The following is a 16,989-nucleotide window of genomic DNA, read 5'->3' on the forward strand; positions in this document are numbered from 1 at the left end:
ACAGAGAATGATGGCCAGGAAGCCTGCTCCAGACTGAGGAGGCATCTCACTCCCTGTGAACCACCAGCAGAGGAACTCTGTCAAGCAAGCAGCTAAAGGAGGCTGAAGCTAGGTGTCCAGCTATTACCCCAAGCATCTACGTAGCTAAGCACAGTCACATTAGTGGAATACCAGGAAGCCTTCCAGAACAGTCCATTTCTCAAAGCCTGGGCTCACATGAAACAACTTCACTTTATACTGTTAGTTTTACTTGCACCCACTTCTCTTGTGCATCAATCCACTGCAATGAGGTTATTGCACCTAATACGTGTCAACTGATATTCTCAAGGGGAACAAACTCTCCAGGAAATCTGACATAATCATCATTTATAAAGATAGTCTGATCTCTACTTATTTTTAAAATATCTAGAGTCCCCCACTGTGCCTGGCACTAATCCTGACCCTTTGAGGAGTAAAGTACAAAGGTTAAGAGAATAGAGTTGGGAGCCCGACCATCAGAGCGAATCCTGGCTCTGCCGGTCACTAGCTGTGTGATCTTGGCAAGTCACCTAACCTCTCAGTGCCTCAGTTCCTTCATCTGATACACAAGGACAATAACAGCTCCTCCTAGGGTTGCTATCAGGATTAAAGGGACTGTATATGCAAATTGATTAGACAAACCTGGCATACTGGTAAGCATATATGTATATATAAATGTTGGTTATGACCATTATTTAAAGGATTCAAGATGAAACAGACACAGAGGGCATCCTCGGGCTGTGAGGAGGAGACAAGGTGAACACACAAGGGAGTGTCACGGGAAGGAAAGGCAGATAAAATGTGCGAGGACTTTGGAGGAGGAAAACATTATTTTCTGCCAAGAGGAATAAGAAAGGCCTTTCTGGAACTGGTGTCTGTTGAGCTTGTATTTGAACATGTACAGATAAAAGGAAGGGCATCGGGGACGCAAAATCCTGCAAGACACAAAAAGTAGAAAAGTGCACGACATTGTAGATGCAAAACAGCGCACATTCCGCGCTTGTTGTTAAAAATTCTCTTTTGCCTTTTTTCGTGGTGTGAGTTTTAAGCTGATCTTGAAGTTCCATGGAGAACGCTGCTCCATTAGCAGGGTTTCAGCAGAATCCCCGGAGGCCACCTACAGCACATTCCCCAGAAGCAGGTGGCCCAGGAAAGCAACTTATTGAAGGCTTAACTATGCCATTTGGGACTGGCACCCTGGGGACCTGGGGAGCCGTCCTATAGGATGTAGGTATGCAGTGGATGGGCGTCGGTGTGGAACTGCCATGTCCCCACAGATAAACTACAAGAGCTCTGGAGTGAGAAGGTAGAAACAAGAATGGCCCCCGCACTGTTGCTCCCAAGGACCCGCCTGCAGAATTCGTGCTGCCCACACCTGCGACTCCGTGCTCTGCTGAAGGGCACTGTCTGCCTCCTGGTTTGGGAGGCAGACAGCACTCCTCCAGGGAATGCTGGAGGACCTCCACCAAGGTCACGGCTCTCGCTGAAGGTTGTGCTTATGACTTTATGGTTGAGACAGGACAGAAGAGGAAACCGAACTGACCAACAACTGAGTCCACATCAAAACCACATCCCCAGTGTGGCCAGCAGGGAGGGACGATGGGGAAGATCCATCCCCTGCTCACGCGGAGTCCAAAGCTTGACCCGCATAACCCCTGCCCTCGGAGGCAGGCAGGCCAACCCTAACGCTGTGAAGTCATGAGCTCAAAACTGAGGTCAAATGCAGCAACAGAAAAAGAAAGAGAAGGAAAAAACAGGACGAGGGGGAAAGGAAAGGAGGGAAAGAGGGAGGGAGGGAGGCAGTCCCCTGATTGAGATCTGAAGCAACATGATAAGACTGAACATGGAAACCTTCATCAATCTATGGAGATGATATCTATGAAGATATTTTCACTTTGAAATACTGTTTTTCAGGAGAATGTCACAATTTATGTATATCAACTTAACGATCATGACAACTTTTGCTGATAAAATCTGACTGTTAAACCAGGTGAGCGAGCACCTGTGGTCCCAGCTAGTTGGGAAGCTGTGGCAGGGGCACCACCGGAGCCCAGGAGTACACCACCAGCCTGGGCAACACAGTGCGACCTTGGGTCCAAAAAGCTTTTAAAAAGGAAGAAAGAAGATGGGCTGGGTTGTGGCTCAGTGGTAGGGCACTTGCCTAGCACATGGGAGACACTGGGTTCAATCCTCACCACCACTTAGAAATAAATAAGTGAAATAAAGGTATAAAAAAACAGAAGAAAATCAGAAGATCAACAACTATAAGTAAATAAACCATTGTTATCATCCCTAAGTCTAAATTTTAACTGGCCTAACATTATATGAAAGGGATGTAAAATATTCTCCGGAACCATGAACGCACTCGAAGTCACCAGCCCCGACATGTGGCCCTCTTACACTTACCATACTGCAACTGCGAGACCTCCCGGACCCAGGCCGTGTGGTAGATGACCTCAAACTCCACCAGCACGTAGGAGATTTTGTTATACTGACGGATGACAGCTTTTCCTTCCAAGCTTGACAAAATGTCTGAGTTTTTCTGTTGTTGTTTTTAAGGGGAAAAAAAATAAAGGTATATTTTAAGAGACTGCAAACTGTTATCAAAAAACTTTATATTTAAGATGGCATCAAAGAGTTATGCTACCCAAGATTTTGCCTCAGAGTAAAACAAGAGATGGGGAAGACCATGGAAGCTAGAGAGAGGAATAGGGAAACATTACCAGAGGGAACACTGGCAAAGGAAAGAATTTAAAAAGAGGTCTTGCCAGGTGCAGTGGGGCACACCTGTGATCTCAGCAACTCAAGAGACTGAGGAGGGAGGATGGCAAGTTTGAAGTCAGCTTTAGCAAATTAGAGACCCTATCTCAAAATAAAAAAATAAAGAAGGTTAGGGATGTAGCTTCAATCAATCAATCAATCAATAGAAAGAGAGAGGTCTCTAGCCTCACAGCCCATTCCAGGCAGTAGGAGTCTCCACCTCCAAGTCTCTAGTCCCTCACTAACTTTTCTAGACAAGATACAACCAAATGATAAATAGCACGGCAAATTCCTGAATTCCAGCACACACACAAAAACTTGATAAGTATGAAGGAATAAAAATCAAGTTTCTACAGAGCACAGTGGCGCACGCCTGTAATTCCACTGGTTCAGGAGGCTGAAGCAGGAGAATCGTGAGTTCAAAGCCAGTCTCAGCAAAAGTGAGGTGCTAAGCAACTCAGTGAGACCCTGTCTTTAAATAAAATACAAGATAGGGCTGGGGATGTGGCTCAGTGATCAAGTGCCCCTGAGTTCAATCCCCAGTACCAAAAACAAACAAACAAACAAACAAAAAAACCCAAGTTTCTTTATGTAAAATTGAAAGATTTAGGTTTCGATTCACATATGCCAAACAGGGCCAGCTCTACCCTCCCTCTATAGTAACTGAGTCCCTACCCTGGCCTCTTGTCTAAGGCCAAGGTTTAAAAAACAAAAACAAAAAATTGACATTCAGAACAACGAAATAAATAAAGACAGCCAAACCAAACAGCAGAATCTTCACACTGAACAATGTCTTATATAAAGCAACAATAAACAACTTGCAAGACTACCATTTTGTAATTATTTCATTCTACATTTAGGCATAAGACACAGCATCAAGCAAATCACTGTACTCTGTTACTTTCTGCCTCTGAAATAAAAACAAAACTAAAACAAAGAAAAGACAAAGGGGCAGTTTCAGCCAGGCCTAAGACTACCCTGTTCTTGAAAAATCTAATAATTGTAAGGACATAAAGAATGAACAGACTATTATGCTCTTTCTCACACTCAGCTCTTCATGCAGGAATACAGCCAGCGTGTCTTCGCCTTCATTAAATATCTATCAGTGAACTATCTGTCCACACATGGAAGTAAGCTTCACACTGGGACAGTGCTTTATAGCATTCTCAAACAATTACTTTTAAAAAACCTTTATAAAGTGTCTGTATTATTAAAAGACATAACATTATAAGATGCACCAACTTTGAGATAACTGTAATTGAACTGGCTTATCTACTAAACACAAAAGAACTGACTGAGTCTCAAGCATATTTATAAGCTAAATTTTCTTTGCCCAGTCAAGAACTGACTCCACCTTATCAGGCACAAATATTACAGGATAAAATGTACCTGCAAAGCAATTTTGTATTAAAATCACCAAAATACACATATTATAAATGTAATTATTGGCTTACAAAGAAATAGTTGATGGGCTCATTTATCCGGCGATAGAGCTGCCTCACCCAAAGTATCTTTCCTGCTATAGGGGGCATATTGCGAGCAAGAGGGGGGTCGTCTTTTTGAGAATGATAAAGCTGTAATTAAAAATATGGTGTCAATTCTGAATTCTACAGTAGAGAAGGCAAAAACTTTACAATTGCATTTGTACAGTTATGTAACCATTATTCACATGTTGTATATAGAAGGGGTCACTAATTACATAACTGCACCTCAGAGATGATAACCTGAAGCCCAATGATTGTAAACAATGATGTTTACAGTATGTGATATTGAATTCTCTCTTCACCTTTATTTCCTATTTTTTCTGTCCTTGTCCCAAATTTTAAGGAGACATTCAAAAGAAGAAGCATATCTGTCATATCTATTCTCCAGAGCCTGTATTTCTATATGAAAAAATACTAACTTAAGTGGGTTCTGCTATATACACACCTGACTACTGTGGCAAAAAGACAGCTAGTTCTTAAGAGCAGAGAGGTGTCGACTGGGCTGTGCAGTGACATGCCCCGCCGGTGCCTTCCCCCAAGCCGAAGGGAACCTCGAAGGTCCTCAGCAGTGAGAGTCGCTCTGAAAAGCTTGGTGCAGTGCGGGGGCTGGGGTCGTGGCTCAGTGGCAGAGCGCTTGCCTCACCAGGGAGGCACTGGGTTTGATCCTCAGCCCCACATAAAATAAATAAAACGAAGGTATTGGGTCCATCTACAACTTAGGAAAACATTTTTTTAAAAACTGAGGCAAGGAGAGTGAGGGTAAATGCCTTCAGATTTTCTTCCTTTTGTACCACGCATCATTCCAATTCATAAACATGCCACTTGCCTTTTTCGTAGCTTCAAGTTCAGCCACATAATAATGGAGAATTCGCTCGATTGTGTGATTGATTTCTAACTGAAGACAGGGAATGTTCAGCTTCTGAAATCTAAAAGTAATTCACGCTGAGTAATTTAACAGGAAGTGAGAAATAGACCTCAGAGATGCCCGAGTACTAACCACGGGTTCAACTACCTGACAGACATTCACACCGGGCTCACACACTCTCCTGGGATGTCCAGTGATGAAAGAGGCCAGGCGGGGGCACCCGAGCTCTCCAGAGCTTAGGGTCATCTTATGGAAAAGGCAGCTATCAGTCAAGAGTTACTTGAGCAAGGATGTAAATTATGAGGAGGTTGGAGATGCATCTAACAGGGGGACCTGGCCAAGTCTGAGGCGTCAAGACAAACTTCCCCAAGAATGTGACATTAAAGCTGACATGAAAGAGAAGAGTGGAGGATGGCTCAGTAAAGGTACCTCTGCCAGTGTTAGTGCCCATGTCATTCCCAGTAACCACAGCCACCATAACAACGCTGTCTGAACAGCACTTGCACTCAGAGAATAAGAGACGCACAGGAAGGAACAGAACCACCATGTTCTGATAATAAAATGAATTGACAGCAGCGTGCACAGTACTGTCACTCATCAGAATCACTATATGTCTGAATCTCACGAGGGTCTCTCAAGGTATGAGCCATCCTAACATCCATGTGGAACTGTGACAAGCCAGACCCAAACCCAGACCCTCTGACTCCCAGAAGAGTTCCAATAGGGCCCCAACATGGGTCTTGAGCCCCACACCCCAGAGCTGGAAGAGCAGGGCCTCTAGTTCAGCTTGTCCTTCTAATGCAGATTCCTCACCCACTGGGGGAGAACCTCTGTTTGGAAGAGAGGGAAAGGAAGCTTTGGGAGGGCAGATTTTAGGTGCTCTTACACAAAAACAAAGAGCGGGTAACTGTGTGAGATGACGGATGTGTTAGTGCTTGACTGCAGCACCCACTCCGCCAGATACGTCAAAACATCACGCTGTACGCCTCACATATATGTAATGAAATAAACAAAAAAGATAAAAAGAGCCCCCAGGAAAAATGGAAAATTGTACTCTTCCATAATCCCACTTTCAGAAATCCCTTCAATATGTAGAATTAAACATTATCTTTTCCCTTCCCAATAACTCCTAGGAAAATAACCTTGAGCATAGTACAGGACTCAGGTGGGGGAACATGTGAGATAATTTCATCTTCTTATTGAAAGACTTTCAGCTATAAAAATGCAATGAAAAAAAATAACATACTTTATTTCAAATTTTTATCAATCTGTTAAGTGGTAATTGAAAGGTAATATTGTAAGCATTAAGGTTTATGTAGGAGAGATTTCTGAACAGTATCTTATTTGAAATTGTGTTTTCAGATAATTTGTGTCCCACCTAGAAACTATACTGCTTAAAGTATTATAAATACCTTTGCAGCAGCTGAAGAGCCTGCTGAGAAGATAAGATTTTTCCAAAAGTACTGTTCATAAACGCTTGTATCTGTACCTAAAACATATAAATACTTAAATGATTTTTTATGTTAAGGAAGAGATCCATTTTGTTTAACAGTTAATGGCTTCCCTACAATCAAAATAGCCTCCCAGCTCTCTGCCATCTACCCATCTAGAAATGCTCCATCCAACATGACAGCCACGGGCCACGCTGTAGCTCCTGAGCACTTAAAATATAACTACTTAGAATAAGATGTCTGTAACTGTAAAATACAAGCAGGATTTCAAAGACTTAGTGCAAAAAAAGATGATGTAAAATATCTTGTTAATGATTTCTATCTTAATGATATTTTAAAATCATACCATTTTGAATGAATGGGATCAATAAAGCATAATTATTAAAATTAATTTCACCTGCCTCTCTTTAATTCTCTCCACGTGGAGAAAAATTAAAGTCACATGTGTTTTCCATTTGCAGCTCATTACTGATATCCCTGGTTAGAGAATTTATGAAAGGAGTGTCCCTTGCCAAACAATTTTCTTTGGGACATTTAGAATGTCTAAGCGTGCTCATAGAACAATGTAATGACACTGTACACACCAGGGCAAGAATATCATTTTCCAACACAACTACTCCCAGAAATATCTTTGCCACTGCTAAGGAGGAACAAACAGCAGAGAATGTTTTCCAAAACTCCTACCTATCCCAAGAAGTGAACTCCAAACTGCTGGTACCCAAAAGAGGGAGCCAAATCACTTTGCAAATTATTTTTACAGACTGAATTGGTTAGATCTACTAATATATAGCACACCCATGAACTGAACATTGGAAAAGGAAGGAAAATTAAAACACTGCCTCGTCAAGCAACTTATCTGTTAAAAGGCTAATCTGGCCTCTGAATTTACCAAAAGCTAAAATGTGTATCTTGGGCCACAATATGTCTTCTAAAACATAAAAACCCTTATTAATAAGTCTTAAAAATAATTTAAGAGATAACAAGTTTTTTAAAAATCTCCCTTGCCATAAGTATTTAACTCCCAATGCATTTTGGAAGCAAACTCTATTGTACTCAACTAACCCAAAATTAAAAGTAAGAATATCAAAGAATCTAATTTTCATAAGCTGAAAGGAAATCTATGCCAAAAATAAAAAGTGCTGTTATTAGAATGGTAGAATTTTAGGGATTTTTAAATTTATATTGCCCAGATTATATGTAACATAGTTTTTTAAAATTAATAAATGTAACAAAAATATGATTCTGTGTGTGTTTGTGTGTGTATGCAGCGTGCTGGGTATCTTTTACCCAAACCCCTGGATTTGCTAGGCAAGTGTTCTACCACCAAGCTATATCCTCAGTCCGAAACTGATTTTTTTTTTTTCTCACTTTCATGGCAAGAATTTCAGATGCATAAAGGAGACCAAGAATATTCTCCTCCCTGCCTATGTCTCCAAGTTGTTCCACAGCAAAGAGGAGATGATTTCCTGGGGCTGAACTTGGTTCAATGGTAGTTTTCAGTTAGAATAGAACTGAAGTCATATAAGCCCAAAAAGTAAGAAATACGACACAGTCTCATCTAACATGTTTTGACTCCTCCTCCTCATGCTTCTGGTGTCCCTTAATCTATGACACACAGGATATGAGGTCTCTTCAGAGCTGCCCTCCCTGGCTGCAGGAAGAACGCAGGCTTAAGGCACAAGACCAAAGGGAGAGTGACCCACCTTCTCCATCTGCCCTCAAATCTCTCCAAACGGAAACAATAAGGACCACAAATATATTCTTACACTGGCTCCTTGGCACAACAAAAATGAAATGCAAATTCTAAAATAAATTTAAAATGAACCATAGCTCTAATGGCCCTTTAGGCGTCTGGTTATTCGCTGACATCTGGCATTGTATATTTTCATTTTTCATTAAAACAAAAAGTTGGAAAATATCTGTGAACTCGCTTAAAAATTATTCACACTGCAAACATTTTTATCAATTCGCAACAGGAATTTAACATAATAGTAAATATGTGAACATTTACTCTATGTGAATCTTTACAGTAAATACAGGACAGCTCTACTGACTAGTCCAGCTTTCCTAAGGAAGAGCATGTATAACCACTTACCTCTAAAGCATTGATTTTTGTCATGAAGTCTACAAAATCTTTGTCGAATTCTGTCCGCCTTGGATCCAGAATGTCATATTGCTTTTTCTCAACCCCTTGATAAATATTTTTGAATTTTATTGCCATGATATCTATTCCTTCTATTGTAGAATTACTCAAGGATGAATATGTCTGAACAATAGTTATCATTTCTGTAATCTTAAAAAGAGAAATGTTATCTGTTTATTTATTGGCAGCGCTGGGGTCAAACAGCACTGGCGAGGCAAGCACTCTACCTCTGAGCTACAGCTGCGGCCAATGCCACTGTCTATTTTAAAAATGAGATATTAGGCCCCTTCTCTAAAATGAGTTCTTAATGAATCATTAGTTACAAAGTCAAACCAACAGACAGGCTCTAGATTCATTTAGATAAGACCTACCAGAGGAGATGAAAGTGGAAGACATAGCTCTGCCACCTATCTTTACTGCTCTAAGACTTTTTATGACAGATGATGTTCTATCATATCCAGAGAGAGTTTTACCACCTTTCTCAGAAGCGAATCACTTTTTCATGTGGTGAGGCAGAATGAGACCTTGACTCAAACGGCTTCATTCTTTTGTTCTTGAGGATTTTCTAGAAATCATTCTACTGGATCACCACGGCTGCTGGCCTTCACCATAGTTGTGACCTCCACACAAATCCTCGTTCTTACTTTGACACCTGCATTCAGCCCTAGAAGCCTGAAGGATGACAGCAATCGCTTCTAACCCCCTAGGAGCCCTGGGAAAGACTCAGAATCAGAAATGGCCACCTCTCTCTCTGTGTACCAGCGGCACATACTACACCCCAAAAATCTTACATCCACAGGCTACTTGGTTCCTTCATCTTCCTCAGTTATTCCCCGTTTAGTTTCCTGCATTAAAGAATGATGCTCAAAGCTCTCCAGGGAGAGAAAGGAAATAAGCCTGTTTTTAGGGACTCCTCCAATCACCACACACCATGAAGACAACTCTGCTGTCCTCCCACCACCAGCAGGCTTCACATGAAGTCCTGTGCACATCTGAAAACAGAAGGGCTGTTTCCAGAGCAACTGCTGTTCTTCTGCCACTGTTTCCTCACGCTTCCAAAAATCACTGTATCCAAACCTGGAGGAAACAAGGTCACCTGGAACTTACAGCACGCTATGCATACTCCATGTAAACACAGGAAATACCCGGAGCTCCTCCTAACACCTACATAACACTACACCCGTCTACTTTAAAAGCCAAAACGAATGGAAAAACAAAACTCCCAGCCTGCTCGGCTATTCTAACCTGCTAACACTCTGCCCTTCACCCTTCCTTCTACCACCTGGCTCCAAGAGCCAGAGACTCAGGACAAGATTCCTGTCATTAACACAGCCTCTGTTTTGTCCAGGGGTAGGATGAGGGGTTATCTTGAGGCTGAGACAGCGGCTGGTCCCACTCTTGCCCCTTCAGCTATCCAGTGATAATTCCCTCACCATGCGGCAATAGAAACAGCCATGACCGCAACCCAGCTCATTTGTCCTGGTCTTGCCTTTTTCACCAGAGTTCGTTTCTCTCTCTTTCTCTCTCAATTAGTGTACTACAATTACATAATACCAGGGTTCATTCAGAGATGATTACACACAGAATATAATTTGCTCCAGTTTAGTCCCCAGTGCCCCTTTTCCCTCTCCTCCTCCCTCTCCTTGTTCCCTTTCCTCTACTCTACTGCTCTTTCTTCTATTTATTTAGAGTGTTTTTTTTTTTTAATTAGAGCATTATAGATATTCGTAAAGGTGAAATTCACTGTATATTCATATATGTGCAGAGAGAGTCCAGTGAGATTCGTTCCACCTTTTCTCCCTTTTCCCATCCCTCCTCTCTCCCTCTCAACGCCCTTCCTCTACTCCACTGACTCTCTTCTATCTCCATGGGATTCCCTCCCTTTTTTTGTTTCCCTTATTTTGGTCTAGCTTCTGCATATAAGAGAAAATATTTGACCCTTTACTTTCTGGGTCCAGAAACTACAATTGAAGGCTCAACACTCCAACATATTGGCACAGGCATGACTTCCTTAACAAAACTCCTAAAGTTCAAGAAACAAACCAAGAATCAACAAGCAGGATGACATCAACATAAAAACCTACAAAGGAAACAATTAATATTGTGAAGGGAGAACCTACAGATTGGGAGATCTTTGCCACCTGCTCCTCAGACAGGGGACTAATATCCAGAATATGTAAAGAAAGACCTCAAAAAACTTAACACACAAAAAAAAAATCACCCAATTAATAAATGGTCAAAACAACAGACACTTTTCAAAATAGGAAAAATAAAAGGACAATGAATATATGAAACAATGTTCAACATCTCTAACAATCAGAGAAATGCAAATCAAAACTACATTGAGATTTCATCTCACTCCAGTCAGAATGGCAATCAACATGAACACAAATATTAATAAATGCTGGCAGGATATGGGGGAAAAGGTACATTCACACAATGTTGGTGGGACTACAAATTAGTGCAACCACTCTGGAAAACAGTATGGAGATCACTCAAAAGATTAGAAATGGAACCACCATATGACCCAGCTATCCCACTTCTTGATATATATCCAAAAGATCTAAAATCAGCATACTCTAGAGATATGGCCATATCCATGTTTATAGTAGTACAATTCACATTAGCCAAGTTACATAACCAGTCCCAATGCCCATCAACAAATGTATAAAGAAAATGTGGTATGTATACGCAATGGAGTATTACTTAGCCATAAAGAAGAGTGAAATTATGGCATCTGCTGGTTAATGGATAGAACTGGAGAACACCAACTCTCTTCATCAACTCTTGACCTTTCTGTTCTGACAATCAGTTTTAATCCTTTCTCCAGCTCATTGACCTAGGCACCCTTCCTAGTTCTCAGTCTGCTATGATCCTCTCATCCCAGGGTCACCATGTGTCATGACCTACACCTCATTTCCTAGCTCCTGTTCCTTAAATCTCCCCCCAGCAATACCAGCTCCCATTCCTTTTTTTCTCTCCCACAAATTTTCAGCAGGAAAAACATACAAAACTCTCACTCTGGGAAACACCAATATTCACATGGCAGGAAGCAGCAGCAAAGATTATTGTATACACTTAATTCTGGCTCTTTAAGACAGACTATCATTCAACGCACCATCAAGTTTCTACCTACCAAAAAAAAGGTGTTTCAGGCATCCTAATGCTGACATATTAGAACCTTTTTCTGCATTTGTTCCTTAAAGGTCTCAGGCCAAGTCTGAAGTCTTAGCTCTCCAGCCCCAGGCTCAGTCCTATAGGTCCTCAGACTTTGCCACTTGGTCACTCTGACTTTGACTGACTGATTTTTTGGTACTGGAGACTGCCCAGGTTGCTTTATCACTTTGCTATATCCCTAGTCCCTCTATTTTTTTTATTTTTGAGACAGGGTCTTGCTAAGTTGCTGAGGCTTGCTTCAAACTTGCCATCTTCCCACCTCAGCCTCCCGATCTGCTGGGATTACAGGCATGCGCCACTACTGGACATGCATCCGGCTCGTCATTCTGACTTTGAATCTCAGCTTTTTCTAGTAGGCACTGACTGAGCTTAACCCTTGGGCTCTCCTTCTAAACTATTTAAGGGTTCACAAAGGGGGCTGGGGCTGTATCTCAGTGGCAGAGCACTTGCCTAGCACGCATGAGGCACTAGGTTCAGTCCTTAGCACCACGTAAAAATAAACAAATAAAATAAGGCATGATGTCCATCTACAACTCAAAAAAAAAAAGAAATTTTTAAAAGAGCTCACGGGGTAGTCCAACGGGAGTGCCTACTGTGCCCCACTCAGCAAAGAGAGGCCCAACCAGGCTAAATGCTGGCCATAATTCAGAATAAGTTTGACAACCCAATATTTGAGGGTATAGATGCCAATATTCACCAATTATACCTGGGAGAAATGCCAGTCATTCAAGGGATCTCAGTTCAGAGGAGTGGGAACAACCTAGCAATCAGAATACACTTCAGGCAAGGCCTCTGGGGATTGCCGCTTTAGCTCTGATGGCTGAGCCCTTATGACTTGACTTTCTATTCTTAAAACAAGAAACAAGGTCTCCCCAGAGAAAGGGAAGTACAGCTAATGCAACTATCTATTACCACCACCCCCAGCACCAAAGGAATGCCCAGGCTGCTTTTCACAGATGGATGCCCATTCTGCCTAGAATCAGACCTGCCACCAAGGATCTTTACTGCTATTAGGCTATTAAGATGTACCAAGCTGTGTCCAAGTTGGCAAGGTTCCTTGTTCCAGGAAAATTAACGGTACCTAGGACCCCCTCCAACATTTATGCTCTAGTGGATCAGAACCAGTATGGGCTGGGATGTGCTCAGTGGTAGAGCACTGTCCTAACATGCACGAGGCCCTGGGTTCCATCCCTAATCCCCAGCACCACAAAAGAAAGAGAAGTGGGGAGAGGGAATCATTGTGGAACAAGTTCTGACCAATGGGGCCTATTTATTAATTTGACCTATGCTGATATCCTAAATGACCATATGCCCCCAAAATCTCTACTGTTCACAAATCAGTCTTGTACAACAATCTCTTTGATATGGCACCAAAAAGCACAAGCAACAGAAAAAAAAAACTGGTAAGTTGAACTTCATAAAAATTAAACACTTTTGCTTCAGAGGGCACTCTGAGGAGAGGGAAAAGATAATCCACAGAATTAAAGAAAATATTTGCAAATCATAAATCTCATAAGGGACTTAAATAAAGAATGCTTACAACTCAACAATAAAAATACAAACAACTCACCATGTGCAAAACATTTGAACAGACTTTCCGCCAAAGAATAAAAACAAATGGACAAAAAGTAGATGAAAAGATGCTCGAAACTGTTAGTTCTCAGGGAAAATCAACACCACTTCACACCCACTAGGATGGTCAAATTCAGGAGGACAGATGTAATAACAAGTGTTGTAGAGGATGTGGAGAAACAGCCCTTACCCCTTGCTAATTACAACATAAACTCATGCGACTACTTTGGAAGGTTTAGTGGTTCCTCAAAGTTAAATATGGAGTTGCCACTGGGGTGCAGTGGCATGCACCTGTACCCAGCTACTTAAGGGGCTGCAGAGGGAGGATCACTTGAGCCTCACAGTTTGAGACCAACCTGGGCAACTTAGACCCTGTCTCAACAACAATGATGAAATATGGAGTTGGCATATGACCCAGCAATTCCACTTTTATGTAGACACCTGAGAAATAACAACATAGATCCATATTAAAAACTTGTACATGCACAAGGCCCTGGTTCAATCCCCAGCAGGAATGTTTGTATCAGCATTATTCCTAATAGTCAAAAAGAGGAAGCAACCCAAATGTCCATCATGAATGGATAAATAAAATGTGGTATATCCATACCACAACAATCTGCAATAAAATGTAGCCCTACAACACAGATGAACTTGAAAACATGATGCTAAATGAAAGAAGCCAAAAGACTAAATATCATATGATCCTGTCTATATGAGATGTCCAACATAGACATCTATTAGAGACAAAGTAGATTAGTGGGTGGTTAGGCATGGGAAGAGGGGTGAATAGGGTGTGATTGCTAATAGATCCAGGTTGTGTTCAGTGGGAATGAAAATATCTAATCATCTCTCTAAAATCAGATTGTGGCAATAGTTATACAACTGTGTGAAAATATTAGAAACCATTGACTTGTACATTTTAAATGGGTAAACTGTATGAAATGTGAACTTTGTTTCAATAAAGTTGGTAAGAAACAAACAAGCAAACAAAGCCCCATAGAAATATGTAGTAAGGAACCCCCTCAGTCAACTGGTTCTCTATTTTCCTGTTCTGGTTGGATCAGGAGATTACAAATAAAAATTGACCTCTGGACATGTCTGGGAAATGCTCTTCAACCTATATCGTGTCCCTTCACCCCCCCACTTTCCAACAAAAGATGAATAGGATCCTAAACACTACCAGGATCCAGGGAGTTTGAAAAAAGTCGGGTGGGATGAGGGCTGGCTACGTGATATCTTTAGAGACTTGCCAAAGGCTGACTCCAAGGAACCTCTGGTACCAGCTTTCCTATATCCCTGAAAAAACATCGTTCCCCCTCAGTCAGCCTTAATAAATGAAATAAAAGGTGCAGAAGTTCCCCACCCATACCTGCTCAACAAAGTCATCCCCCATACAATGTCTCCATGTACACAGGCCCAGAAAGAGGAGACACTAGACATGCAAACACTGCACAAGACTGGGTTCTGCCAGGCATCTGCAGGTATTTCATCTCACAGCCTAACCTAATGGTCAAGGGCAGACGTTTTTAACATGGAAGTGGAATTGAAGTCTTGAGATGTGAAAGTTTGCAATAGTTGGTATGTGCCTGGAAAAAGGCAGTAACTAAAGATTAAAATATTATAATAAATGCAGTGATTTGTGACTAATTTAATCAGATGATTCACATCAACAGTGAGACAAGAGATCCGGAACAATAATTTTCAACAACACTACATAAAGCATGAAATAACCAAGCAGGTCATTTGTGGGGGTGGGAGGGGGGCCCTGTGACTGCATAACACTTACCTTCTCCAGTCTTTTACAGAAAGCTTCAAATTTCCCAAATATGTACATTTCTGAAACCTCAAAAGATTTTTCCCCTGATGAGTCTAAAATCTGTTTCCTTGTTTTGTGAAAAGATGACTGATATTCCTTGAATAGAAAAATGCAATCCTACAAGAGAATCACAGGAAGGGGAGGGGTGGTGAGATGTTTGTTCACAAATCAAAAATTCAGAAATTCTATCCTCACACAGAATTGATGGTGCTAGCCCCTCAAACGGGCTGCTGCTGTTCACCAAGTTCAAGTTCTCTGTCTACATATTCAAAGCCAGGGAAGACCAATATAGTTTTTTAAATACACACAGTGTTTTCATCTCTTCATCCTCATTATTTTCCCTTGTCCTACATCAAACTATGACACCTACTATTTGTTTTCATACTTTCATGGCTAATTACAACTCCCAAGAGACCCAGAAGTTATCTGTCAAGACTTCTTATTCATCTGGCATCCTTCTTGCATCAGCATTCTTGATATACACATACATAAAACATGAAGACTTTGTAATAACTTATCATCCAACCATCATTTCTCCAAAAGGAGATAATAAAGGATTTATTTTATTTTATTTTGGCAGTACTAGGGATTGAACCAAGGGCCTTACACTTGCTAGACAAGTGCTCTGCCACTTAGCTACATCCCCAGTCCAAGATCATAAAGTCTTGGATTAGAGTATTGCTGAAATCCTAACATTTGAGTGCAAACATACCACTGCCCAGTCATTAATAGGAGTGAGGTGCATCTTATTATTGTTTTAATTTGTAAAGCCTAAGGTATCATCAATGAACTGAGTAGAAATAAAAAAGAGGATAGTCACTAGGGTTCAGTAGGAATTAACTACCATGTCAAGCTAACATTTTCTAAAAACCAAGCTCCTCTTTTCAATGTTAAACTTTCTCAGTGCTACCATGGGCCAGTTTAATTTTTATCATGTTACCATCTCTCTAGTTCTGTCACTTCCACCTCCCTCTTTCCAATACGAAGACTCTGATGACTGCACTGGACCCACTTAGACAATCCCCACACCAAGGACAGATGATCAGCAGACTTAACTCCCCCTTGCCATGTAGCATAACATTTTGACAGGTTCTGGGGATAAGAACATGAACATCTTTGGAGGGGCCATTATTCTGCCATAGCTAGAACATCACTAGCATATAGGAATCTTGCAGTTACATTATAATCTCAGGGGACGGTCCACTGTTGACCAAAGTATCATTATGTGGTCCATGACTGTGCATATATTTTTTCCTTTATCCATTCATCTGTTGATGGACACTTAGGTTGTTTCCTGTCTTGGCTATTGTGAATAATGCTGCAATGGACATGAAAATGCAGATTATCTCCTTGACACAATGATTTCATTTCCTCTGGATGTACACCCACATGAGGGAGCACTAGATCATATGGTGGTTCTATTTTTAATTTTTTGAGGCACCTTCACACTGTTTTCCATAACAACTACACCAATTTATATTCCCACCAACGGTGCACAAGAGTTCCCTTTTCTCCACATTCTCACCAGTGCTTGTTATCTGGTCATCTTTATAACAGACATTCTGATAGGAGTCAGGTGACATGGTCATTTTAAATTGCAAAGCTGGGGACATCATACAGGCTGACTTCAAAATGTATTACAAAGCTATGGTAATCAAAATAGAATGGTACCAGCCTGAAAACAGACATACGGAACAACAGAA

General features: G+C 41.2%; 1 protein-coding gene across 1 annotated transcript in view; it reads right to left on the bottom strand.

The window, feature by feature from the left end:
• Dnah8 (dynein axonemal heavy chain 8) overlaps positions 1 to 16,989 on the bottom strand; it is a 252,532-nt gene that overhangs the window by 211,337 nt on the left and 24,206 nt on the right. Inside the window, 6 exon segments of the mRNA XM_047558191.1 lie at positions 2,425 to 2,560; positions 4,233 to 4,352; positions 5,089 to 5,188; positions 6,540 to 6,616; positions 8,674 to 8,871; positions 15,257 to 15,403. Coding sequence (XP_047414147.1) covers positions 2,425 to 2,560; positions 4,233 to 4,352; positions 5,089 to 5,188; positions 6,540 to 6,616; positions 8,674 to 8,871; positions 15,257 to 15,403 — 778 coding nt within the window.

This window comes from Sciurus carolinensis, chromosome 7, assembly GCF_902686445.1.
Source record: "Sciurus carolinensis chromosome 7, mSciCar1.2, whole genome shotgun sequence".
Lineage (NCBI taxonomy): Eukaryota > Metazoa > Chordata > Mammalia > Rodentia > Sciuridae > Sciurus > Sciurus carolinensis.